The 27476-nt window shown below is 48.7% G+C and overlaps 2 protein-coding genes across 2 annotated transcripts in view; both read left to right on the top strand.

Annotated features, from left to right (window-relative positions):
* The window catches only part of LOC310753735 (SCO-spondin-like), a gene marked incomplete at both ends in the record, with an annotated part of 32355 nt that extends 19404 nt beyond the window's left edge, over window positions 1–12951 (top strand). Inside the window, 8 exons of the mRNA XM_083595079.1 lie at window positions 2442–2625; window positions 4092–4146; window positions 5089–5140; window positions 5963–6083; window positions 7334–7556; window positions 8891–9245; window positions 11428–11574; window positions 12758–12951. Of these exons, the coding sequence (XP_083451205.1) occupies window positions 2442–2625; window positions 4092–4146; window positions 5089–5140; window positions 5963–6083; window positions 7334–7556; window positions 8891–9245; window positions 11428–11574; window positions 12758–12951 (1331 nt within the window). The remainder of the gene's footprint in view (window positions 1–2441; window positions 2626–4091; window positions 4147–5088; window positions 5141–5962; window positions 6084–7333; window positions 7557–8890; window positions 9246–11427; window positions 11575–12757) is intronic.
* A 2465-nt stretch (window positions 12952–15416) lies between these two features.
* LOC310753734 (SCO-spondin-like) lies at window positions 15417–21740 on the top strand (the record flags this gene model as incomplete). Its single annotated transcript, XM_083595078.1, has 6 exons — window positions 15417–15456; window positions 16947–17069; window positions 17197–17326; window positions 19914–20039; window positions 20587–20678; window positions 21487–21740. The coding sequence occupies 6 exons, from the start codon at window positions 15417–15419 to the stop codon at window positions 21738–21740; spliced, it is 765 nt and encodes a 254-aa protein (XP_083451204.1).
* Window positions 21741–27476: the final 5736 nt, after the last annotated feature.

The raw sequence follows: 27476 nt of genomic DNA, 5'->3' as shown, positions 1-27476 counted from the left end.
ACAATATCTCTTGGAGCTTTATGAAAAAGAATCTTGAAGGTATGGGGGTAGGCCAAGGTTTTGAGAATGGTATAGGTGCAATTTATTCTGAACAAAAAGCAAAATTAATTGTAAATAATGTGGTTACTGAAGAATTTGCTATTGAAAAAGGGACACGACAGGGGTGCCCAATATCCCCATTACTTTTTATATCTGTCTTGGAGGTTTTATTAAACATGATCAGAGGGGACCAGCTGGTCAAAGGGATTCAGGTCGGAGCTAAACAATATAAACTGAGAGCGTTTGCAGATGACCTAGTATTAACTTTACAAGAGCCAGACACTAGTACGAAAAGAGTTTTAGAGCTAATACAAGTATTTGGTCAAGTAGCAGGTTTTAAGCTGAATAAACAGAAAACGAAAGTGCTGGAGAAAAATCTAACAGTTGCTGAAAGAGAGAGGTTTTATAGTGAAACCGGATTAATGGTAGCAAAGAAAGTGAAATACCTGGGGATTAATTTGACATCTAAGAATGTGAACTTATTTAAAGACAATTATGAGAAATGTTGGACAGAAGTTAAGAAAGATTTAGAAATATGGTCAAATTTGAGACTTTCCTTGTTAGGCCGAATTGCTGTTATTAAGATGAATGTTCTGCCGAGAATGTTGTTTTTGTTTCAAACATTGCAGATTGTGGATAAAATGGACTGTTTCAAGAGGTGGCAGAAAGACATATCTAGATTTGTCTGGCAGGGCAAAAAGCCCAGAATAAAATGTAAGATATTAACTGATGCAAAAGAAAGAGGGGGGTTTGCCCTGCCAGACTTAAAACTGTATTATGAATCAGCGGCTTTTTGCTGGCTGAAAAACTGGCTACTTCTTGAGAACACAGATATTTTGGATCTGGAAGGGTTTAATAACAGGTTTGGTTGGCACGCATATATATGGTATGACAAGGTAAAAATTCACAAAGGTTTCAAAAACCATATTGTTAGGAAAGCATTATATAATGTTTGGATTCGGTATAAAGATCTGTTGGAAAACAAAACTCCTAGGTGGTTGTCACCAATGGAAGCTAAGGAAGTGAAAAAACTTAATATGGAATCTAAATGGCCAAAATACTGGGAAATTATAGAACAAGAGGAGGGAAAAGTGAAACTACAGAGCTATGAGAAATTGAAGTTTAAAGTAAGAGACTGGCTTCATTATTACCAGATAAATGAAGTATTCAAACAGGACAGGAAAATTGGCTTTCAGGTGGAGAGATCAAAATTAGAAACAGAATTGTTGGAACCCAATACTAAGAATTTGTCAAGAATGTATAACTTGCTGTTGAAATGGAATACACAGGATGAGACGGTTAAATCAGCTATGATTAAATGGGCACAAGACATTGGTCATGACATTATGTTTGCTGACTGGGAACAGTTATGGACCACCGGTATAAAGTTTACGGCATGTAATGCCTTAAGAGAGAATATTATGAAAATGATTTATAGGTGGTACATGACCCCAGTCAAGCTTGCAAAAATCTATCATTTGCCCAATAATAAATGCTGGAAATGTAATGAAACTGAAGGTACTTTCTACCACCTTTGGTGGACGTGCCCAAGGATTAAGGTCTTCTGGGAAATGATCTATAATGAAATTAAGAAGGTCCTCAAGTGTACCTTTCATAAGAAACCAGAGGCCTTTCTCCTGGGCATGGTAGGCCAATTGGTGTCAAGGAAAGATAGGACGTTCTTTATGTGTGCTGCAACAGCAGCAAGAGTTCTTTTAGCAAAGTATTGGAAGACACAAGAACTACCCACGCTGGAAGAGTGGCAGACGAAGGTGATAGACTATATGGGACTGGCTGAGATGACTGGCAGAATCCGCGTCCAAGGAAAAGAGACGGTGGAAAAAGACTGGAAGAAATTTAAAGTTTATCTTAAGGATTGTTGTAAAATCAATGAGTGCTAAAATGTCATGGGTAACGTAAAACAGAATTGCAGCGATAAATGATTGGGTAAGAGAAAAAGGATTAAAGAAATTGAATCATAAGTAATTGAAATTAGGGGTTGCTGAAAAAGTTTAAAACAGGGATGCAGAAAAGGGAGGTATGGGGAAGTCGTTGAAATAAGGCTTAAGAAAAAAAGGTTATGAAATTATACGTGTTTATATGTTTGTTTGTCTATGTAATTGTTAGTTGTAAAGTGTTTTAATTCATGTTGGAAAATCAATAAAAATTTATAAAAAATAAAAAAACTTCTGACAGCGGTCAGTTCAGTCGGTCAGCCTAAACTTTCCCTCACCCTTCGTGAGTTGCAAGCTTGCAGTAAGAACTGTTTCCCTTTCTTACAGGCTTGGTTACTGGGGTACGTTTTAGCAGGCTGGGTTACTTTTCTACACAGAGTTGGGGTTCGTAATAAATCCTGTTCGATCCTTCCTTCACCGGATCTGTGCTGTGGGTTCCCTTGGCAGGAGTCGGCCCGTCTCCAGAGCCCTCCATCCCAGGGGGCTGCTTGCCCTCCCAGTTCCGCTGCGCCACGTCGGGGGTCTGCATCCAAGCATCCCAGAGGTGCGATGGGGTCACTGACTGCCCAGACGCCGACGATGAGGTCGGCTGTGTGCCCGAAAGTGGAGCGCCCTCTGCTGGGACCAGCAGGTAATGCATGGCGGGGGGAGTCTCCTTTAGAGCCTGCCCCCCAGCCTGGTGTCTGGGCTGTGGGTTTGGTGAGATAGCTCAGTCGGTGGATTCTTCATCTCAGGGCTGGGGCTTTGAGCCCCGTGTCGGGCAAAAGATTCCTGCATTGCAGGAGGTTGGGTTAGATGACCCTGATGGGATGTTTCCAGGGGAACGGGGGCAATTCACAGGCCCCCAGCTGGCTCCAGCCCACTGGCCGGTAGCCAGGCAAACTCCGGTCCTCGGAACAGCATCAAACAGCGACCCACAGCTTCAGAACTCCTCAGAAGCTGGAGCACCCTCTAATCAGCAGAGTAATTAACTCTTCGCAACAGAAGGTGTTATGTACTGAGTTAAATAGGATCCAGAATGCAGCAGTCTGATTGATCCTAGAACAATAGGATCCAGAATGCAGCAGTCTCATTGGTCCGCAGGAGCCACCCAATCCAACTCCAGGTGGAAGTGAATCCACAACCTGATTGGCCTACAGGAGAATCCCAGAATTAGCCAATCACGTGGGGCCCATTGTGTAAATAATGTATATAAAGCAGACATTTTGGGGGAACTTCCATTCCTCACTACTATGAGCTGAATAAAGAGCATGAAATCCACACTGGACTCCGAGTATATTTCAGAAGGGCGGACAGAGGCATATGTAAAGCATATTTACAAACAGTTTATTCAGCATAGATCAAGACAAAGAAAACATGTCTGCTCTCCTTCATGTCTAAGAGCAGAGAGAACACTAAGCAAAAGCAATGCACAAACGGAAGTTCCCAGCAAGCTGTGCTGGAATGTAAACAGACATGTGACACACAACAATCCACATATCTGGTCCTCTTAGGGTGGAATGGAACATCAATATCCTAACAGCGATTGTACGATTCTACAGAGCTAAACTGTGGAACTCTCTGCTGCAGGAAGCAGCGATGGCTGCCAACCTGGATGGCTTTAAAAGAGGATTAGGCAAATTCGTGGAGGAGGAGAGGCCTGGCAAAGGCAGCAAGACAGGATGGCCCTGCTCTGCTTCCATAGTCACAGGCAAAACAAACTTTTTAAAAATTCCTTCCAGTAGCACCTTAGACACCAACTAAGTTTGTTATTGGTATGAACTTTCATGTGCATGCACTCGAAAGCTCATACCAATAACAAACTTAGTTGGCCTCTAAGGTGCTACTGGAAGGAATTTTTTTATTTTGTTTCAACTACGGCAGACCAACACGGCTACCTACCTGTAAACAGTCAGAGGCAGCAATTCTCCTGAGTAGCACTTCCTGGAAGCCACAGGAGGCGAGAGGGCTCTTTGGCTCCGAGTTTCCCATAAGCACCTGATTAGACAGGCTTGGCTAAGCAATTGACCCTAGAGAGACATTCCTCCACCAACGATCGCAGTTTGAGAGCTTTTGTGGGGAACCCCTTAGCAAAAGTCCTTGCAATATTTATTTCAGCTCCTGGACCTCCGAAAAACAGCCACCCAAGCCTTCCGTGCCCCACGCAACTCAGGTGAGAGTGCCAAGGGGAATCGAGGCAGGATGGATGGGAGGGGGTTGCTGAGGACTCACGTTTCCAGGAGGGAGGGAGCCAAGGACAAGTGGTTCAAGTGACAGGCGAGGACTGGTGAGGACTGGGTTCAAATCCCCACTCAGCCAAGAGGCTTGTGGGCTGGGCTGGGGCTGCTTACCCTTTTCTTTGCTTTCCTTTTCCCTTTCCCTTTCCCTTTTCTTTTTTTTAAACTTCCATATTCATTCATCTCTTTATTTATCTTTCATTCACTTGGACAACATTTCTTTTCTTTTTTAAAAAAAATTTTCATTGGTTTTACATATAATCACATTACGTAACATCACACCCTCTTGTTTTATTTCTTTGGCTCAACTGAGCCTCACGGCTTCCCTCCCTCCTGTCTGACGGTCCACAAAATTAAACTTTGCATCTTTACATTTCGCTTCACTTCCTATCCTTGTTATACCATCACCTCAAATATTACGGTATATTACTCAACCTGCATAGGTAGCAATTTCACCTTACAGATCTTCGGATACCCCAGCTAATGGTGTTAATTGCTTCCAGTTGTCTTTCAAATATAATATAAATTTGTTCCAGTCCTTTTGGAATGCCTGGTCTCGCTGGTTCTTCCCGTCAGTTTCGCCAGTTCTGCAAAGTCCATCAGTTTCACCTGCCACTCTGCTAGCTCCTGTTGTTTCCATCTCTGGGCTAACAAAACTCTTGCCGCAGTTGTTGCATATAAGAACAGTTTTTAATCTCGTCTCGGTATCTCTTGGTTACCCTTTTCCAGCCTTCCTCGCAGGGCTGTGGTGCAGTTAAAACCAGGGAGCCAAGTGACAGCACCGCCAGCTCCCTGGAAGGAGGAGAGCAGGAAGGGCAATTCCCATTTATCCAAACTGGCTAGCGGAAGGTGGCTTTCTTTTCTCTCCATCCTTGCAGGTGTCCCCCAGCAGATGGCCACTTCCTGAAGGGCTCACCTTCCCCCAGCCAGGTAAAGCGCATCTCTTCCCAGACGGGGGGGGGGCTTGGTCCCAGCCCTCTCCCAGATCTGCACTCGTCACCTTTCATTCCTCTGTGCTGATGGGATAGCCCAGTGGGTAGAGCACGAGACTGCATTTTAAATTGCATTTTAACCTGTATTTTAAATTGGTTTTTATAATGTTTTTACTGTAATTTTACTGGTGTTAGCCGCCCTGAGCCCGGCTCTGGCTGGGGAGGGCGGGGTATAAAATAAAATTTATTATTATTATTATTATTCATGATTCTGAGTTGTCACAAGATAGACCATTATTGGTGATAGTGATTCATTTTTCTCATAAATTACTTACCGTACATCTGTGGCAGTGAAGGTTTGTGTGGGTTTGGAAAGTGGTTATACATAAATACGCCATAAATTTCCTCTGTCCTGTTTCCATTGATCAGAATGTGTGAAAATATTTTGCATGCAGTATTCGCTGCTGAATTTTACCGTTGTCTCCTCTAGCGGGTTGTGCAAACTGCTGTCCTGAGCAATGGTTTTTGTTTACTTATGGGATAGGGTTAGGGGGCACTGGGGAAGAGTTCGTGGTACTGAGCGGGTAGGAACTCCAAAACTTTTGGGAACCTTGGATACAGCAGAACTAACACTGGCCTACCTCGAGAGGCTGTTGTGCCGATTTCTAAGCTGACGCGTGTTGCGATGTGCCCTGAGATCCATGGGAAAAGGGCGGCATATTAGTGTAATAACATAAAAATAAAACTGGCTTTGCAAATCCACGGATGCGAAGCTGGGGGCGCCTCTAAACCTTTGGATTTGTGCACCCTCTCGACGCAGGTTCCTGCAGCGAAGCCCTCGGTCTGGAAGACGGGCGAATCCACCAGCAGCAGCTGAGCGCCTCATCCTACCAGGACGGGAACCCACCAGATGCCGGGCGCCTCAACATCGTGCCCAACATGTAAGTTTGGGGGGTCCAAGTCAGCTTCCTGGAGTCAGGGACAGATGGGGATGCTCAGAGAGCATTGGGGTGAGGGTACCATAGGGGTTTGCATTGCAGAAGGAAGGAAGGGACCAGACAATTTGATGGTGATCAAAGAAAGTGCATAGTTAATCTCTGGAACTCCCTGCTGCAGGAGAAAGGGACGGCCACCCATTTGGATGGGTTTATGATTATTTTTTAATACTTTTTATTTTCAATGCAAAGTTACAAGAAAAATTACAAACATAAAATCCTAAAAAAACGAACAAACCAACAAAATCAAAGCAAAACAAACAGAAAACAAAAAAGGAAAAAACCCACACCTGCAAAAAAAAACCCCATGCCATCATACTAATCTTTACATACATATACACATATTGACTTCCTTCCTCTGTTTTGAGACCTCAAGAAATTTAATCTTTCTGAATTGTTGTATCTAATGTAAATTACCTCTATCTTTACACCTTTCACACTGCTTTTCAATTTCTTTAACCCTGCAAAGCTTCATTCATTACATACCGATATACTTACTCCAGAACAATGTTTTTTCATATATTCTTTAACACAATCCCATTCTTTTGCTAATTTTTGGTCCGATTGTCCCCTTAAGAATGCTGTGAATCTTGCCAAATTTATATATTCACAAAGTTTAATTTGCCATTCTTTTATTGATGGGATTTCCCCCCCTTTCCAGTTTTTTGCTATGAGCATCCTGGCAGCTGTTGTTGCATAAAGGAATACGTTCCTTTGATTGCCAGGAACATCTTTTGTAATTATACCTAAAAGGAATGCCTCCGGTTTTTTACTAAAAGATATTTTAAACATTTTTTTTTATTTCTTCATATATTTCATTCCAAAATTGTTTAATAGGTCGGCATTCCCACCACATGTGAAACATTGTTCCTATTTCTTTCAATATGATTATTGTCATTTATTATTCCTATTTATTAAATTAGTAGGCTGCGCTTCAGCTGTAGACGTCAGGGCATAAAAATACAAGATGAAAACCACAAAATATGTTAAATCCTCTTTAAAAGGGGATTAGACAAATTCCTGGAGGAGGAGGAGAGGGCTGAGCAACTTGTGACTATTAATGTTAAAAAAAAAATGGGTTATGGAAAAATTTCTGTGTTGCCCCCCCTTCTTCTGATGCCCTAGGCAGCTGCTTATTTTGCTGAATGGTTAATAGGCCAAACCTTGATGCTTCTCCTTCCCCTGACCCCCACCAGGCAGAACATGGCCCCCGGGTGGAGCCCGGGCCCCTCGGACCCTGACCCCTATTTCCAGGTGGACTTCCTTCAGCCCACGTTCCTCACTGCCGTGGTCACGCAAGGCGGGGAGCCCTCCCGGGGCTATGTCTCCCGTTACCGCCTGGTCTACAGCGACGACGGGGTCAACTTCCGGGATTACGCCCGATCTGGATACGGCCCTAGCACTTCCCTGCGGGCCCAGGTACCACCTCTGCCCATGCCCTTCTTCCTGCCTGGCACGGGGTCCTCCTGAGCAGGTGCTGAGGATGGGCTCCCCCACTTCCCAGGAGATCTCTCTGGGCTCCCAAAAGAAGGCAGAGCTGCTCAGTGGGTTGGTGTGGGAAGGGATCTCCAAGGTTCATCTAGTCCACCCCCACCCCCCGCAACACAGGAATCACAGCTAAAGGCCCCCTGACAGACGACCCGCTTACTGGCGGGGGCACCTGGAGGGTTCTTCTGGGGGAAGGTGGTCGGCTGACAGGGCCTCTCTTCCAGAGTCTATGCCAGCCTCCTGCCCTTGTTCCTACCAAGGGTGTGCATGGAAGATAGGGGGTAGGGAATAGGGGAAGGCTGAGGCTGGCACAGGGCAAGGTTTTCTCCAAGAAAATCATGCCCCCCTCCATCTTTGCAATTGAGGCTTTATGGGAAGCTGCTTTGAGTACAGAGGTACAGTGGAACCTCGATTTTCGAATGTCTCTGTTGACAAACATTTCAGTTTTTGAATGCCGACACCCCGGAAGTAAATGCTTCTGTTTTTGAACGGTTCTGTTCCTGAACGGCTTCCGGGGCACATTTTTCATTTCCCCCCATTGACTTTGCAGCCAGCCCTTTGATCCTCAGTTTTCGAACTTTCCGGAAGCTGAACGGTCTTCTGGAACGGATTACGTTCGGAAACCGAGGTTCCACTGTACCTTGGTTTTCGAACGTCTCCGTTGATGAATGTTTCGGTTTTCGAATGGCGTAAAACCCGGAAGTAAGTGCTTCCGTTTTTGAACACACCTCAGAAGCCAAATGTATATATTATTTTTCTCAACTTCCTCCATTAAATTTGCAGACCGCCCTTTGCGCCTCGGTTTTCGAACGTTTGAGAACTCAAACAGCCTTCTGGAATAGATTATGTTCGAAAACCGAGGTACCACAGTTACTCCATTTGAAGGGGGCACTGCAAAACCTGCAGATTTTCCTGCAAAACTATTACAAAACTTTGGTACGGCTTTGGAGTGAATCGGATGTTGGATTTCCGTGTGTTAACCACGAACCCTGGTTTGATGTATCTATTACTTGGGGGCCCCCCTTGGTTTTGCTGTTTTTGTTTTCATTATTTTTTGCCTTTTTGCTTTGTAGTTTACCTTGCGAGCCGCCCTGCGGTCTTCTGATGAAGGGTGGTTTGTCAATCAAACACACAAACAAACAAGCAAACAGATAAAAATAAAACGTTTGGGGGTGCTGCAAAACACAGGGTTCGCGCTGCACAATGCTGCCAAGCAGCTGCAAAGCTTTGACACCGGTTTGGACCCCAAATTCTGGGGTTTGTAGTTCATGAGGCCGGACTCTCAAGCTTCTCCCATGCTTCTTTCCAACCCCACAGCTGGCGTGACCTCTACGGTCACTGGCACAAGACCCCCTGCCCCAGAGACAGCATCTCCTCCGCAGTGGCTCACCGGGCTGCCAAGTGTATCGCAGGAGTCCCAGCGCCCTGGACGAGCAACTGGTGTCCCAGAATCGCCCCGGATCCAGCCCTCCAAGGAGCATCCCGTCTCGCCTTCCTGGTCCACCTCCTGGCCGTTGGGACCCACTTTGCCCAGACTCGCCACTGGTACCCCTGGCACGACGGTGCTGCCCGCGTCCCAAACCTTCCCGTACCAGCCAGGCCTGCGAACCACGCTGTCCGGTAAGCAGGGCTGCCGTCTCCAAAGGGGGCGGCAGGGGGGTGCGTCTGGGGCTGACTTTGCTCAAGGAGCATTTGGAACGCTGTGTAGGGTTCTGGTCGCCTCACCTGAAAGAGGAGATTGTAGAGTTGGAAAAGGTTCAGAGGAGGCCAAACTTATGGAATATGCAGAAATGGTGAAACTTACAGGGAGAATAAGAAATCAAGACGACAGACTTTGTATAAAAGAATGGGAATGGTTTATTGAATATTTACAGGTAAACTGTAAACAGATAAAAAAACACTGGCAGTATTATTTTAATAAGCGCAGCTACATAAGAGTATATATTTAAAGAAGTAAGTTAAGTAAATTTGGATATGCAGAAAATATTAAAAATAAATTTAAGGAACCGCAGAAAGAGGGGGGAAGGAAGTCAGGTTTTAAAATGTCAAAATGATTGTAAAATCAGTGAAATGTATATATCTGAAAAGTATTTTTTAAAAAATTAAAAATTAAAAAAAGAAAAGAAAAAGTAAAGGCCAACCAAAATCATCAAGGGCATGGAACAAAAAGTGGCAGTGCTTGAGGCAGGTGCACCAACCCCAGGGGGCTGGGTACCTCAGCCCCCCAGTATTTGTTTTAAGGGAGCCAGGGCCCCTCAATCTTGAGGGTGCCCTGCGCATGGCGCACATGTGTGGAGTCATGCACACAACACACATCTCCCGTCGCAAGTCCAGGGGCCGGCTCCCCCAGAGCACTCTGCCTCCTCTGTCATGCACCATGTGTGCCAGGGCCCCTCAGTCCTGGGGGGCAACCTGGCCCCTCTAGCTTGAGGGTTTTGTTTTGGAGAAAAGGCAACACGACAGGAGTTTGGTAACATTATGCATGGAATGGAGAAAGGGAGAGAGCAAAGATTTCTCCCTCTCTCATAACACAAGAACTCATGGAAGCTGAATGTTGGAAGATTCAGGATTCATCATCATCATCATCAACATTTATTATTTATACCCTGCCCATCTGGCTGGGTTTCCCCAGCCACTCTGGGCGGCTCCCAAAAGAAAATTAAAAGCACGATAAAGCGTCTAGCATTAAAAACTTCCCTAGACGAGGCTGCCTTCAGATGTCTTCTAAACGTCCAATAGTTGTTTATTTCCTTGACATCTGGTGGGAGGGCGTTCCACAGGGTGGGAGCCACGACCAAGAAGGTCCTCTGCCTGGTTCCCTGTAACTTCACTTCTCTCAATGAGGGAACCGCCAGAAGGCCCTTGGAGCTGGACCTCAGTGTCCGAGTAGAACGATGGGGGTGGAGACACTCCTTCAGGTATACTGGGTCGTTTAGGGCTTTCAAGGTCAGCACTTTTATGGGAGTCTTGAAGTGTTAGGGATAGTAAACCGGGGGGATTTGAGTTTAGACGGGGCCAGAAGTTAAGAGTTCTTTGCCAAGTCTGTACTTCTACTGAAAGGAGACTTGCCTCCAGTCTCAATGATGCGTTTGGGACGCATGGCAGTACAGAAACTGATGGCTAACTGACGGCTGATTCAGGACTTCAAACTGTGCTCTTATATCAAATGTCCTTTTCTGTGTATACTGTAATGTTTTACTTTTGCTATGGTCATTGGCTAATGCAAATAAAGTTTTATCTATCTTTCAAGGTCAGCACCAACACTTTGAATTGTGCTCGGAAATGTACAGATAAAAGAAGTCCTCCTTAGTGCAGCACGTAGTTAAACTGTGGAACTCACTTCCACAAGAGGCAGTGGTGGCCACCAACTGCTGCTTAGGTGGCTTAAAAGAGGATTGAAAGTTGGATTTAAAAGAGGGTTAGACAAATTCACGGAGGAGAGGGCTATTGATGGCTACTAGCCAGGATGGCTGTGTTCTGCCTCCACAGTTGGAGACAGAGATGCTTCTGAATCTCGCTTGCTGGAAGCCATGTGAGGAAAAGAGGGCTCTTGTGTTCGAATCCTGCTGGTTTCCCACAGGCATCTGGTTGGCCAAGACGGGCCATTGGCCTGATCTCTCCCTATGTTCTGAAGATGCTAAGAACAGCCCTGTGGCTGGATCCGGCCTGTGGCCCATTTGGTCCAGCTTCCTTCTCTCACAAGGGCCATCCTGGGAAACCCGCAAGCAGGATCCGAGCCCCAGAGCAACTGGAACTAGGTCCCCCTGCCAGCCCCCGATAAGGTGCTGTTTTCCTCTGACAGTGCTGACTCGAACTCCCAGCCCCGGGCTTCCCAGAATCCTCTGCACCCAGGGGCAGTTCGCCTGTGAAGTCTTTGGCTGTGTCGAGGCTGCCTTTGTTTGCGATGGCCAAGAAGACTGTCTGGATGGTTCGGACGAGATGCACTGCGGTGAGTCTTGCTACCTGCCGCTCCCTTTGCCAGGCGGCGAGAAACTCCGGGGGTCCAAGACGCAGACGCAGCTCCAGTTTCCGTGGAACGGAATCCAATGTGGTGCCTTTAATTTGCACATATATCCAACCTGGGATCACAGGTGCTCTGTGGGTGCCAGGGAAGATCTCAAGGGTGCCACTGCACCCACGCACGGAGGCCACATGGCTGATGGCAATTGCTGTTAATCAAAAGTTCAGGGGTTGGTGGTTCTCCCACAGGATGCTTTTGCCGTCTGTCAAGTCACCCAATGGGCTTCAGGAACAAGGGTGTCAGGGAATGGTCTGAATCAGAGGATTGGAGAATGCGGAGGGGGCGGGCTGCCCTGGGCACAACCCGGGGGGGTGACAAGATGGCCCGCTGCCTCCCCCCAGCTGTAGAGCAGCGGAGGGGACACACGCAGTCAGTGTGGGCACCGCGCCCGCCCGGCGTCCATATGGGCTGCTGCTTGCATGGTGACCTTACGGACATCTGTATGGGCTGGCGCTCACGTGTGGTGTCTGTGCAGGCTGGCACTCATGTGGCAACCGTACCAGCTGCTGCGCGTGCACAGTCCGTACCAGCTGCCACATGTGCGCAGTCTGTACAGACGTCACACATGCATCACCGGGCGGTTCGCCCCACCCCTCGGCATCCTGCCCTGGGTGATGGAGAGGGTTCCTCCACCACTGGGATGAGGAGGAAGATCCCCCCCCCCATTTCCAGCAGTTTCAGGAACAGAGAGAGACACAGACACTGAGCTGTTTTGAGAGGAGTTGCCTAGTTACGATATAATGGAAAGAGAGACAGAAGGGAGGGAGCAGCCAGCAGAGGCGTCATTAGAGAGTGTGGTGGACCCTCCCTCCCCAAGAACTAGGAGGTCTGCCTGTATTAAAGAACAAAGACTAGAGAGGAGAAGGAAATTCCCATTGGTGCCCAAGATGTTGCTGGGGATGGAAAGGGGAGGATTTAGAGTAGTCAACCACTCTCCTTGTGGAGAGATGTGGATTTTTGCTTGTAACCAGGTAACAAAAAGGACTACAAAATATAAACTGCTCTTTAATTCTTGCCAGTGAAGTTACGCCTGACAAAGTGGGACTAGGCGCCTGGTCTCCCTGGTCCTAGTCCGACGCTCTAACCATTGCATTGCACTTCCCCCCCACAGGTGGTCCCACTGCTCCCGCCACCCCCGCCGCCACCCTGCTGCCCCCACTGGGCCCTCCCAGCGTCTGCTCTTCCAAGCAGTTCACCTGTGGCAGCGGGGAATGCCTGGCACTGGAGCGGCGCTGTGATCTCCGCCAGGATTGTCAGGATGGGTCAGACGAGGCCAACTGTGGTATGTCAGATTGGGGCGGATAATCGCTCCCCTCCCCCCCCATTCTTCACGAGAGCAGGGATGGGCAAATGAGGGCATGGCTCAGCCATACTCTGCCGCCCCTTCCCTGAGGGTTTTTGCCTGGCTGGACTGTGTCCCTGAAGGCGGAGGATGCCTCTCACTTGCCTGGATGGAAGGTGAGCGGGGAGTCCGTGGCAGAGAGAAGTCAAGCATCAGAGGCAGAAGCGGGTGAAGAGTCACAGGTGTCTCCCCCTCCTGCTGTGACAAGCTCCCCAGAACCAAGAGCGGCATTAAAAGGGCGGAGGAGAGGTTTGCCACACTCAGGCACGATCTCTGATTGCTTGGAAAAAACCCTGGATAGGAGGGGACTTAGGGGAGGCAGGGACTTTCAGTCTCAGCAACTGATCCATGGGGATGAGCTGTTGTGCTCATGAGTCCTGACAGTCAATCAATCAATCAATCATTTTATTTGTATGCCGCTTTCCCAAAGTTAAAACTATGCTCAAGGCAGCTTACAACATATTAAAAAACCCACATAACTACAAACATAAAAGCAGTTATAAATAATAAAGGAAGCTTCAAAAAGTGCACAACCCAACTGAACAATTATATTACCACATTAATCCAAAATGAAGATACAAAAAATTAGTATCAACAACCACAACAAAACCCCCTCAACAGTGCCCCAACCCAAAACGTTTCTGCATGTCATTTTTGACAGTCCACCAAGACTGTGCAGATTGTGTTCTTGCTAATAAAGAGCTAAATTGCAGAGTGTGGTTTCCTGCCAGCTCGCTCCTGACACCTGCCACGTGTAAAATTTAAATCTGTGGCTCCTCCCACTTCTGCCTCTGGCTCCACCCACCACTGGCCATGTGGCCCCTGGAATGTTGTCAAGCAGGGAATGTGGCCCTTGGGTGATGAAATGCCCCCCCCCATCCTAAAGAAAAGGGCACCGGCTCAGACCAAGGTTAGGATGTTTTGCTGCAAATGGAGGAAGTTTCTCTCCTGAACTATAGTTCTGGTCCAATCCTGCCTCTCTCCCTTCTCTGGCAGCGGACTGCATCATGTCACCGTGGACCACCTGGAGTGAATGCAGCCGGTCATGTGGGCTGGGAGTGACCTTCCGGCGCCGGGACTTGCTCCGCAACGCCCTCCCTGGGGGCCAGTGTGACCGCGATGAGTTTGACAGCCGCTCCTGCTTCCTGCGGGCCTGCCCAGGTAGGGCCTTCTCCCCACTTACCTGGGAGCAGCGGGTTCCTGGACAGACGGGGCTCAAAAGGCTTCCTCAGCTTCTCATCGTCTCTGCAGATGCCCGGCCTGAAGGAGGACCCTTTGGGCAAGGAATTGAATTTTGCAAGTGCTGAATATTTCAAACAGAAACTTATTCGTATAGAATCGGTGCCAACCAGATGCCCCCAAAGTGAAACCCACAAGCAGGATTCGAGCCCAAGAACCCTCTCAAGCCTTCTCAGGCCTGAAGCCCTTCATAAAAACATGGAATTATGGAATTGTAGGGTTGGAAGGGACCCTGAGGGTCATCTAGTCCAACCCCTTGCAATGCAGGAATATGCAGCTGGATCAAACCTGCAACCTTTGTGTTATGAGCACCACGTGCTAACCAACTGAGCTACCAACTGATTTATCTTTTTTGCATACTGTTTTGAGGCTGTTTAGTTTGCAATCTAGTGGTGTCTACGTTTTATGAAAGATGCAGAGTTCATTTCATAAAATGAATACACCACTAGATTACAAACTAAACAGCCTCAAAGCAGTTTATGGGGGGGAGAGATAAATCAAACGTTAGCAGTAAATAAGATTAACAGCAATAATTTAAGACATTCAAAAAGTTAAAATAACAACAAGAGGCTGAAAACAGGATTTAAACTTTCTAAAGACCTGAACAGGCTTGCCTGAACAATAACGTATTTAGCAGGTGCCAAAAAGAGTGCAATGAAGGCATCTCTGCCTGGTGTCAAGAGGCAGGGAGTTCCAAAGGACAGGTGCTGCCACATGAAAAGATCAAATTCTTGCAAATGCAGAATGGGTGTTATGCATCACCTGTGCCAATTTCTTAAAACAACCTTGCGAGGTGGGCTAAAGCGAAGAACTTGTAGCATTTTGCTTAAAACGTTCATTTTGCCAGACTCATAAAAACACATCTTTCATTCATAGTCGACGAAATCATTTAAACCGGCTCCCCATTATTAATTCCAAAAGGCACGGGAAGGTTGGCATGACAAACTACTGCCTTAAGATACAGGGGTCCAATTGCAAGTGTAGAATATTCTGTGATTGCATGACGAGGAGGAAGGAGCTCAGTCGCGTGGCTCTCTGTCTCCGCATAGTTAACGGCGCCTGGGCATCCTGGGGCGAATGGTCGGACTGCGACACCGAGTGCCGCGGCGGCGTGCAGAGCCGCACCAGGACCTGCGCCGACCCCCCGCCCAAGAACGGGGGGCAGCCTTGCCCGGGGGACGCTGTGCAGATGGAGACTTGCAACCAGCAGCCCTGCGGAGATGCCCGGGGTAAGTGCTGGCCACCGTTGGGAGCCAGGGAGGGTCAGAAAAGAAAGGTGGGCCGTTGATGGAGCAGTGGTGGCCTGAGATAGGGGGGTGAGCCTGGGGGATGGCAGGAACATTAGGAAACCAAACAAAAACAGTGAACAATTTGGGGAGAAAAGAAAGAGAGGTTTTGTCTTTCTTTACATCTGGCCTTGTACGTACCAGAGAGGCCTTCAACCAAACACACAGAGGAAAAAGTCCCTCAGAAACACACAGCCAATCAGGGCCCTGTGCTGCCTCGCTTGAGATCATGCCTGGTTGCTAAGCAACTCCTTCTCCACCCTCTATAGCCGAGTTACTGAATTAACCCTTGAGTTACAAACTGAATGATCCCTGGACTTCCAACACGGGGCAGATGGGCAGGAGCTATATGTTCTTCTGGTTTGCCTTGTGAATTACAAAGGTGCTGGTGATAAAAGAAGCTTATAAGTCCAGTGGGAAGATTTCTCTGGGCTTGCCTCCTTGAAATGAATGGAAGTTGCACAAGCCCAAGTACCCATTCACTTCAATGGAGCTTGCACAGGGGAGGGGAAGTGACTGCTGGGTTGTGCTGTCAGTTTTGGGGTCTCCATATTGTCGTCTTCGAACACAGGGGCAAGGGGCTGGGGGGAGATCAGTTTTAAAGGTTAGGTCAGCCAGGAGGCGTTTCCTCAAATCAACTGCAGCCCCACTTCATAATCTTTGGATACTGAGACTCTCTACACACTACTAGATCCTTTTTAAAGCACATTTCTCCCCCTTCAAAGAATTCTGGGCACTGTTAAGGGCTGCTGGGAATTGTAACTCTTTGGGGTAAAACTACATTTCCCAGAATTCTTTGAGGGAAAGATTGTGCTTTGAAGGTGCTTTAAAAGCAAGGTTTTATTTGCTGATGATATTATTATTATTAGTCATGTTCATCATGCAGAGAGGTGGGTAGAATTCATCCTTGCTTGATATGAATATGGATGGATGAACTTTTTTTGGTATTTTCATTTATGACTGTGGCTTTAATGCTTCTTAGGTTGTATGTCTCTTATTTATATCCCATTTCCCCCTCCAGGGAGCACCATTGTTCTCCCCCCACAGCAACCCTGTGAGGTAGGCTAGTCTGAGGGACAGCGACTGGCCCAAAGGACGCACCCAGTGAACTTCATGGGAGAATTTGAACCCTGGTCTCTCCCAGGCTCTCGTCCGGCACTCTAACCATTGTGCCACACTGTTTCTTCTCACTTGTACGGAGTACCTCCATCTCTTTTTTTTGCAGCCATTTTTTTGGCAGCCATTTTGCACGGGCACATCATTTTTTAGATACAAAAAAAATGTTTAAAGGTGCAGCGTATACGCACCCTGAAAACCTGAGGCTGGAAGGGGAGGAAGGCTGGATGGCTGCAAGCCCTGCTCCCTCCATCCACTAGGCTTCGCTTCCCTTCTCCCGCGCCACAACCTCCTCCCCTCGCCTGTTTCCTCTGCAGACTGCGGGCCAGACGTGGTCTACGTGCAAGCCGGGCACTGTGAGCGAGGCCTCGTGGCTCCCTGTCCCCAAACGTGCCACCAGCTGAGCCTAAAGACGAGTTGCCCCAGCAGCTGCGTGGAGGGTGAGCATGTTTTCCCTGGGGCTGGGAGGGGGCACCACGTTCCTGATCCCTTCCTAGCCTAGAAAAGGGGCTCCCTTGATCCGTGCCCCCTGCTCTGACCTCCAGCCCCCTCTGTCTCTCCTCCCAGGCTGCCGCTGCCCCCCGGGGCTCTTCCTGCAGGACGGGGGCTACGTGAATGTCAGCCAGTGCCACTGCTTCTTCGACCACGAGCGCTGCCTCCCGGGGGAGATGTTCCTGAGGGACAACTGCAGCCAGTGGTGAGCGGGGGACGGGGTCCCTCTGGTGCCCCACCCTCCTCCTCCTCCTCCTCCTCTGGCAGGGCTCCGAAGAGCGCAGGGTACAGTCAGGCAACCAGGGGAGCAACCCAGGAGAGGGGACCGGCAATTAATATTAATATTAATATTAATATTAATATTAATATTAATATTAATATTAATATTAATATTAATAATTTATACCCCACCCTCCCCAGCCAGAGCCAGGCTCAGGGCGGCTAGCACAGGTACAGTAAAAACATAATGAGAAGGGGAAAAAACACATTTAAAATACAGGTTAAAATGCAATTTAAAATGCAGCCTCATTTTAAAAGTAGCCCATAGATCAAAACCATAAGGGGAGGGCAACATAAGGGTCAGACCAAGTCCAAACCAAAGGCCAGGCGGAACAGCTCTGTCTTGCAGGCCCTGCAGAAAGATGTCAAGTCCCGCAGGGCCCTAGTCTCTTGTGACAGAGCGTTCCACCAAGTTGGGGCCAGTGCTGAAAAGGCCCTGGCCATGGTTGAAACCAATCTAACCACCTTGTGACCTAGGACCTCTAAAATGTTGTCGTTTGTGGACCTTAAGGTCCTCTGCGGGGCATAGCAGGAGAGGCGGTCCTGTAGGTACGTGGTTCCTAGGCTGCGTACGGCTTTAAAGGTCAAAACCAGCCCCTTAAACCTGAGCCTGTACAGCACTGGGAGCCCCGCCACCCACAAGGCAGGAGTCTGAGTGTCAGGCTTCAGGGAATCTGACCCCCCTCCCTCACGGCAGGCTGCCAGTAATGGAAAGACAAGAAGCTCTCACCAAGGTCTTTTATTCAATATTCACCGAGAGATGTGGAAGTGCCGTCTCTGGGATAATGGCATTGCTCTGAGTAAAGTCCCACCCCCTCCGTCTCTCCTATTATACGTCATCCCTACATTGGCTGACCTGTGCTTTCTGCCTCTGAGCTTTCTGTTCTCCTACTTTCGATGCCCGCCGGATTCTGGGAAGGGGGTTCTGGCATGCTTTCTAAAGACACTGAGTCTTTCTCTCCCCTGGTGCTTCTTCGACTTCTTCCTGCTCATCTCCCAATATTTCCCAGCTTCTCCCCTCTGCAGCCTCTGAACTGTGACCTTCTGCAAACCACTATTCTAAATCTATACTGTCTTCCCTTTTTCTGGGAAGTGCAGGAGGAGGGGGTGGTCTCCACCATTCCTCCTCAGTCCAGTCCCTGACACTGAAGAGGAGGGAGAGTCTGAGGCGGAGGAAGGCACACGGGATTGGGCAGAGGAAGAAGGGATGGTTCAGGCGAGGGACAAGTCAGTAGATTGCCCACCTTCCCCTGCTCCACTACCTCCTAGCGCCAGGAGGGGCGTGAAAAGGGAAGAGCAATGATGACTTCTGCGCGGGAGAAGTCTCGGGTTGTGGGCCCATAACCTGCCAGGGAGGGTATCTATGCCGGAGGAGCCAAGGGTCCCGTTCTTTCGGAAACTGCTCCATTCCACCCAGCCCTGTGGCCAGCCGCCTAGAGGCTAATGCTTGGGAGGCCGCCCAGAAAAGAATGTGGCCCTCCCACCAGACAGGAATGGCAGGTGAAGTTAATGGACTGTGCTGAAATGGCTAAAATGACCGGAAGAGTCAGAAATCAGCAAGACCAAAATTTTAACAAGGAATGGGGGGAAATTATAACTTAAAGACCATTGTAAACAGTTAAAATAGTTAGTAGGATTAGAATATTACTTATAGTCTAATGCTGAATTCTGGACATAACATAAGAGGCAAAGGATTACAGTGGTACCTTGGTTCTCAAACTTAATCCATTCCGGAAGTCCGTTCCAAAACCAAGGCATGCTTTTCCATAGAAAGTAATGCAAAACGGATTAATCCATTTCAGACTTTTAAAAACAACCCCTAAAACAGCAAATTAACATGACTTTTACTATCTAATGAAGCCACTGATCCATTAAATGAAAGCAATAAACAATGTACTGCAGTCACACAATCAATCAATCAGTAGCTCAACTGGCTTCCACGCAGTCACAAAAACAAAACAAAAACGCAAAGTAAATAGCAAAAACAGACAGCCCTCAGCGTAACTCTCAAAACAGAAGTGGGGCTCTCAAATCAGAAGCGTAACACTCAAAACAGAGCATGTTTGGCTTCCAAAAAAAGTTTGCAAACTGGAACACTTACTTCTGGGTTTGCAGCCTTTGGGTTCCAAGATGTATGAGTACCAAGGCGTTTGAGAACCAAGGTACCACTGTATCATAAAAGATGCAGGAGGAAAGGAGAGGACCCACAAAGGGGAGGGTGGAAGTCCAGGAGATTCCTGTGAATCTTGTTTTTATTATTTATGTGTGATATATCTCTGTACAATATTTGAAAAACCAAATAAATTTTATATATATAAAAAGAGAATGTGGCCCTCAAGATATGAAAGGTTCCCAATCTCTGCCTTTGCCCCTGGGGTTGATGGGAGTTGGAGTCCAATCAGGGCTTGGAGGGTCACAGGTTTCCCCCTTTTCGGGTGGGGTGGTGGTGATGGGGTCCAGATTCAGTCCTGACGAGCTTTTGTCCTCCGCCTCCTTCCCGCTCCCACCGCCAGCGTCTGCCTGGAAGGCGCCGTGACCTGCGACTCGGTTTCCTGCCCCGTGAAGTGCGGCTGGTCAGCTTGGTCTCCGTGGAGCCCTTGCGGAAGGAGCTGCGGGGTCGGCATGCAGCAGAGATTCAGGTGAAGGAGGGCAGCCTCCACCTGTGGGCGGGATGTGGCTGATGGGATACTGCTGGAGAGACGGGGGCATCAGGCAGGCCCCCAGCTGGCTCAAGCCACCGGCCAGCAGCCGGACAATCACCGGTCTCCCTTGGAACAGCATCAATCAGTGACACAAGCCTCAGATACGTTTAGAGACTCGTGCACGCTCTGTCAGCAGAGTGAATAAATCTTCTCACAGCAGAAGTGGCAGACAGAGAAATGTGTAAGCATATTTACAGCATTTATTCAGCATAGTTCCGGAACTAAGTAAAACATGTCTGCTTCCCTTCATCTCCAGCCAAACAGCTAAAAGCAAAAGCGATATACAAACGGAAGTTCCCAGCAAGTGCTGGAAGTAAACAGGCATGTGACACACAACATTCATGCCTGTACCCTTTTAAGGTAGAACGGAACTATATCCTAACAGTGCAGAGGCAAAGCTGCACTCAGTTCCCTTTTGGCTGGCCACCCACCCACCCCTCTCTTCCCCGCCCCCAACTTACGGACCACCCTGCCTCTTTTGCAGGTCTCCCTCCAACCCGGCCACTGCCAATGGCGGTGCCCCGTGCCAAGGCGATGCCCAGGAGGTCCGCGAATGCCACACCATCTGCATCTCAGGTAAGGGGTCCCGACAAGGGAGAGGTGCGTCACTTCCATCAAATAAGTAAATCCAATGTCTTGGGAGGCTGGAGGAGAAGCTCCACTCCTCTGCATCAGTTCTCAAGTGAGTCTTTTGTTCAGGGAGTGGTTTTGCAATTTTTTTTTAATATAATGCTTTATTGATATTCAAAAACCACAACAAACAAATGTATGAAACAACCAATTGAGAATACAAGAAAATAGCAATATTTGCTAATTCATATCACCATACATTCTTCTTAAAAAATTCTTACGACTTCACACCTTACCATGTATTTACAGTATTACTTTTCTGATACACAGTTAATTTCTATTTTCTTTTTACTAATATTCGTCAATATTATATTCGCTTATATTTATTTATCCTAATACAGAAGTCATTCAAATGCTGCCACTGACAATAATCCTCTAGGGATTTTCTGTACATGTCTCATTTTCGAATAAAGGTTTTTCTGGCATTTTTGCCAGTTCGGCGTACTCCAACTTTGTCACCCCAGCTTCGTTGGGATTTCCTCTCCCTTCCAATTCATTGCGATCAGTATTCTTGCTGCTACCGTTGCATACAAGAATATTTCCTTTGCATTTTTTGGTATGCCTGGGCCCAAATTCCCCAGGAGAAAAGACTCCAGGTTTTGTTTTTTAAAAATGATACCTTGATCATTTTTTCAAATTCCTCATTATTCCGCCTGCCAGTAGACTAGAGCCCTCACTTCTCCTTGATGGGGACCCCGTGACCCCAACCCAGACACTTCCCGCGCCCCACACTCTTTCTCCTGTCCCTCCCCAGAGATCACCTTCTCCTGGAGCGAATGGACGCCCTGGTCCCCCTGCTCAAAAACCTGCTACTACGCCACGGACGTGGTGGGCGTCAGGAAGCGGTTCCGGGACTGCAATGGCACCACGGACGCCGCCAGCTGCAGCGGGGAGACGGTGCAGGAGGAGCTTTGCGACACGCCTCCCTGCCCAGGTGAGAGGAGGGGGGCAGAAAAGAGTTTACTCACGTTCTGTTCACAATATGATCCCAGAAGGCAGACAGCTTAAAAAAAGGTAAAATACACTCAGAATCTATCTTGTAGTAAGATAGTCCCGTCCTCTCTTGGCTGAGAGCCAAGAGAGCATCCTTAGATGTTTCCTCATCGAAGGAAGATGGCAGAGAGAGAGAGAGAGAGAGAGAGATGGCTGCCTGCCCTGTGCTTTTATCATTTACCTGCACAGGTGAGGCCACACCCACCTCTGGTCATATGCGGAGGAAGTCCGTCCCCAGGAAGTTTACCTGCTTGCTGGACAGACATCCCTCCCCATGTTCTAACATGTACACTCTAGGAATGTTGTCACTGACTGCTCCTGTGTTTACATCCCACACCTTTGGCAACCAGGAGTTCCATGCAAGCAAAGTGAGCAGGTGAAGGAGAGCTGGATCTCTCTCTTCCTCCATGGCTTGGTGTCCATTCTGGCTGCAGAGGAAAGGAAGTCCATCCAGCCCTCAACTCTAGCCCTCCTCCAACAGCTTGCTTAGCAGAAAGCCATGTTTAAAATATATGTTTTACTAGCCTGCTCAGGAGGATGGAAAGGCAGGACACTACAAGCATCTCAGCAGACTAGGAAAAACAAACAAGCTTACTTACAAAGGCTCAACTATCAAGCAGACGCTTACCTGGAGTCCCAGCGATCTGTTTTAGAGTCAAATTTGTACGTCGGGATGAACTTGATCTCTCCCTCTGTGAAATCAGCAAAAGCTGTCTTTTGGGTACGCTGAGTGTTTAGCTAAAGCCAAAAAGAAATTGCTTATCAGCAGAGAAGCAGAAGACCCCTTGTTGCCTGACAATGGAGTCTATTAACAGCCACTGTTGTGCTGGAAGACCAAGGTGAAGTACTAGTAGGTTAAAGGTAAAGGTAAAGGGACCCCTGACCATCAGGTCCAGTCGTGACCGACTCTGGGTTTGCGGCGCTCATCTCGCATTATTGGCCGAGGGAGCCGGCGTACAGCTTCCGGATCATGTGGCCAGCATGACTAAGCCGCTTCTGGTGAACCAGAGCAGCACACAGAAACAGCGTTTACCTTCCTGCCGGAGCGGTACCTATTTATCTACTTGCACTTAGACGTGCTTTCGAACTGCTAGATTGGCAGGAGCAGGGACCGAGCAACGGGAGCTCACCCCGTCGCGGGGATTCGAACCGCCAACCTTCTGATCATCAAGCCCTAGGCTCTGTGGTTTAACCCACAGCGCCACCCGCGTCCCTACTAGTAGGTTAGCCAGGTGTAAAAAAAGGGGTATACCTGCTGAAATCTTATCTCATACACAATTATTAAAGGTACAGGATGCTTGTGCATTTTTGCCCCATGTCATCTTAAATTACTTTGCTGCATCACACGACAGGAAAATCCTCTAACTCAGGAGCAGCAGACACGTGGCCCTCACAATGCTGCAGAACTACAATTCCCATCATCCCTGATTACTGGCCATGATGGCTGGAGCCAACAGGAACTGCAGCTCAGTAACATCTGGCAGACCACAGGCCGCTCCCTCCTCAGGCTAATGCCACCTGGCCCAGGGGGCGGGGCCCAGACTGACTCGCCACCGCCACAGCTTAAGAGGCCTCATTGAGGCACTGGGCCCACACTCGCCACCGCTACAATTTTAAGGACACTGGTGTTGCTGCAGCAAATGTTAAAAATGTTTTTATATATTTTACAGTGTTATAAAGGGGTTTTTACTTTTTACTTTGTTGTACCACCGTGAACGGTGGTTTTTATTGATGTATTTTTATTTTGTTCTGTTTTATTTTGGTTTGGGGTTGGATATTGAGTGGGGTGGGGATTTGTTTTGTTTGGTACAATTGTTTTTGGTTTGATTTGTTTTTCTATTTTGTAAATGGAGGTTGGTTTGAGGCTTGGGATTGCTACCGTAGTGGGGCGAGGGAGGTATGGCGGTGGGGGCAGATGTCATAGGCGAAGGGGATCGAGATACGGATATGCTCATACCCCTTCCAATCTGCGCCCCATCCCGAGGGACGAAGGTAGGGTGAACAAGGATTACTCACCTCCATCACTGGTGTTGTGCAATGCCAGGTCTATAGGCAACAAAACCGCCACCCTGCGAGATTTCTTCACCTCGCAGGGGGTTGACCTGGCTTGTGTGACGGAGACCTGGGTGCGCGAAGGGGAAACTGTTACCTTACGAGAGATGGCGCCCCCAGGTTTCTCCGTCCTCCACCAGTCGCAGACTGTGGGCCGGGGGGGAGGGGTGGCACTATTAATCCGGGAAGATTGTTCTTTCAGGGCTCTACCATCGCCATCGATCCCTGGCATTGAATGTGTTGGGCTAGTGTGGGGCTCTGAGGTGAGCTTGGCTGTTTGGCTGGTGTACTGGCCACCTAGCACACCAGCAGCCACCCTGTCAGGCCTGCTGGAGGCAGTGGCCGGCTGGGCCTTGGAGTTCCCTAACCTATTGGTATGGGGGGACTTCAACATCCATGCTGATGCCACTCCCTCCTCACAGGCTCTGGACCTGGTGTCTTCCATGGCGACACTAGGGCTCTCCCAGTTTGTTTTGGGCCCCACACACCAAGCAGTCCACACGCTGGATTTGATCTTTGGCGTCGGTATAGATGTGATCATGTCTCCTTCGATGAAGGTGCCATGGTCTGATCACTACGCTCTGAAAGCCAGGATTGATTTTCCACCCCCACCCTGCTTAGGTGGCGAGCCAATTTGGGCTCGCCCGCAGAGGCTGATGGACCCTGATAGATTCCGTCAGGCCTTGCGGGACCTTGCTCCCCCTGGCGACTCATTGACTGAGCTTGTTGAGGGCTGGAATATCCAGCTCCTAGCAGCCATCGATGAGATTGCACCTAGGCGCCCTCTGCGACCCCGCAGAAACCGGGCTCCTTGGTTTACCGAGGAGCTTCGGAAAATGAAGCGGGACCTCAGACGGCTAGAGCGAGTATGGCAGGGTGCCCGTGACGGAGCCTCAAGAACATCTTATAGGATTTTTATGAAAACCTACGAGATGGCAGTGAAGGCCGCTAAGAAGTCCTACTTCTCGGCCTCCATTGCCTCCGCTAGCTCTCGCCCGGCGCAATTATTTAGTATAATTAGGTCTTTAACGTCCCTTGAAGGACAGCCAAATTTAAATAACAATTTGACACACAGCTGTGAGGCATTTGCGAGCTTTTTTGCGGAGAAGGTCCTGTTGCTCCGCCATGACCTCCCTGCCAATTTGGATACAATAAAGGAACTGGAGGCCCCTCGACTGTCCTCGGGTCCAGTATTGGACCACTTTGACCGGATATCCCCAGCCGATGTGGACAGACTCCTCCGAGCTGGAAAGCCCATCACCTGTCCTCTTGACCCGTGCCCATCTTGGCTGATTAGAGCGTGTCCAGACGAGGTGCAGGCCCCCCAGGGTGATATCATCAATTTGTCCCTTGGCACCCGGATATTCCCAGGGGAACTGAAGGAGGCAGTGGTGCGCCTGCTCTTAAAGAAAACATCATTAGATCCCTTAGATCTATCCAATTACCGCCCGGTTTCGAATCTTCCATTCCTGGGTAAGGTGATTGAGAGAGCGGTTGCTGAACAGCTTGGTAGGTTTCTGGATGAAACATCGGCTCTCGATCCATTCCAGTCCGGCTTCTGCGCTGGTCATGGGACCGAGACAGCTCTGGTCGCCCTAACAGATGATCTCCGCAGGCAGCTGGATCGAGGCGGGTCGGGGCTGCTGATTCTTCTAGACCTGTCAGCAGCCTTAGACATGGTCAATCACAAACTCCTGGACCACCGCCTTGCCGACGTGGGGATCCAGGGCACAGTCCTTCAATGGCTGCGCTCGTTTCTCTCTGGTCAGGGACAGAGGGTGGCGCTTGGGGGGGGAATTGTCATCGTGCCACTCCTTGGTGTGTGGAGTGCCTCAGGGTGCGATTCTCTCCCTGATGCTTTTTAACATCTTTATGCGCCCCCTCGCCCAGCTTGTCCGGAGTTTTGGGCTGGGTTGCCATCAGTATGCCAATGACACCCAACTCTATCTGTTGATGGATGGCCATCCTGACTCGGCCCCAGACACACTGACCAGATGTCTGGAAGCTGTGGCTGGATGGTTACGTGGGAGCCGGTTGAAGTTAAATCCTTCGAAGAGAGAGGCCCTCTGGCAGGGACGGGGCAATATGGGATTGAGGGGGCAACTCCCATCTCTTGCAGGGGTGCAATTAGTGCCAGCATCGTCCGTTAAGAGTTTGGGTGTAATCTTCGATACCTCCCTCTCTATGGAGGTGCAGATTACAGCTATAACAAAGGCGGCATTTTTTCATCTCCGCCAAGCTAAGCAGTTGGCTCCTTATCTCTCTCGCCCTGACCTAGCCACTGTGATCCACGCGACGGTCACCTCCAGACTGGATTATTGTAACTCGCTCTACGTGGGGCTGCCCTTGAGACTGACCCAGAAACTCCAGCGGGTGCAGAATGCCGCGGCGAGACTCCTTATGGGGTCTTCGCTGCGAGATCATATTCATCCGGTACTATACAAGCTGCACTGGCTCCCAGTGGAGTACAGGATCAGGTTTAAGGTGCTGGTTTAAACCTTTAAAGCCCTATACAGCCTAGGACCCACGTACCTATGGGACCGCCTCTCCTGGTATGTCCCACAGAGAAATTTACGGTCTGCAAATAAAAACATCCTGAAGATCCCAGGCCACAGAGAGGTTAGGCTGGCCTCAACTAGAGCCAGGGCTTTCTCGGCCGCGGCTCCAACCTGGTGGAACGCTCTGTCACAAGAGACTAGGGCCCTGCGGGACCTGACATCTTTCCGCAGGGCCTGCAAGACAGAGCTGTTCCACCAGGCCTTTGGTCAGGGCGCAGCCTGACCCCCTCCTCTGGCAATCTGCACAGAATTTTGCTTAATGGTTGCCATCAATTTGATTTTAATTAATTTTATAATGAATGTTTTTAGAATGTTGGATTATTTTGATTGTTGTTAGCCGCCCTGAGCCCAGCTTCGGCTGGGGAGGGCGGGATATAAATAAAAATTTATTATTATTATTAATGGAAGTATCTGCTGATAAGAACATGTGAGCAACGCAGATTTTCCAGACAGATGCAAAACCTAGAGCAGGAAACCTTAGACCTTTAGATATTGCTGGACAGCAGCTATGCTGGGGCTGATGGGAGTCCAACAACATCTGGAGCGTGTGCTGAGCTAGGAAAGCCCTCTAACTGGGAAACTGCAGAGCAGTCCTACTTATTCCAAGGCAACCCTCCAACTTAATTGGGACTTGCTTCTAATTCAGGTTGCACAAACCTGCAACCTTAAAAAGCATTTGTAGAAGTCGCAGTCATCCTATGTTATAGCTACACTTTGCTCCTAACTGTCTGAAAGTGGTTTCTCTAGCCTAGGCTGGGGTATCCCAGACAAAGGAAATAAACAGGGCAATATCCTAAACCACCACATATAACACAAAGATGTCTCTCACCTGGTCGTAGGTCAGAAGTCTCTGAAGCTCATTTTTAGTGATCAGATGACAATGCTGGAAAAAAGCAAAGGAACCACAGCTACAGGCTAGCTCACGGGGGCGGGGGGTGGGGGGCAGCCTGCTGCCACTTCCTGCAACATGTAGTAAGACTGATAACTAGGATTGGGCAGTATGATCATATTAGGCTAGTGCTCTGTGAACTAGACTGGCTCTTGAACTGCTTCCAGGCCCAATTCAGAGCATCCCATTTGGCCTTTCAAGTGTTTCAAGGTTTGGGGAAAGGGTACCAGAAGAAGGCCCACTTATGTTTGC

The sequence above is a fragment of the Podarcis filfolensis genome (assembly GCF_964270895.1).
Source record: "Podarcis filfolensis genome assembly, chromosome: W".
NCBI lineage: Eukaryota > Metazoa > Chordata > Lepidosauria > Squamata > Lacertidae > Podarcis > Podarcis filfolensis.
Note: the sequence above shows the minus strand (reverse complement) of the source record. Positions and strands in the feature narration are given on the sequence as shown.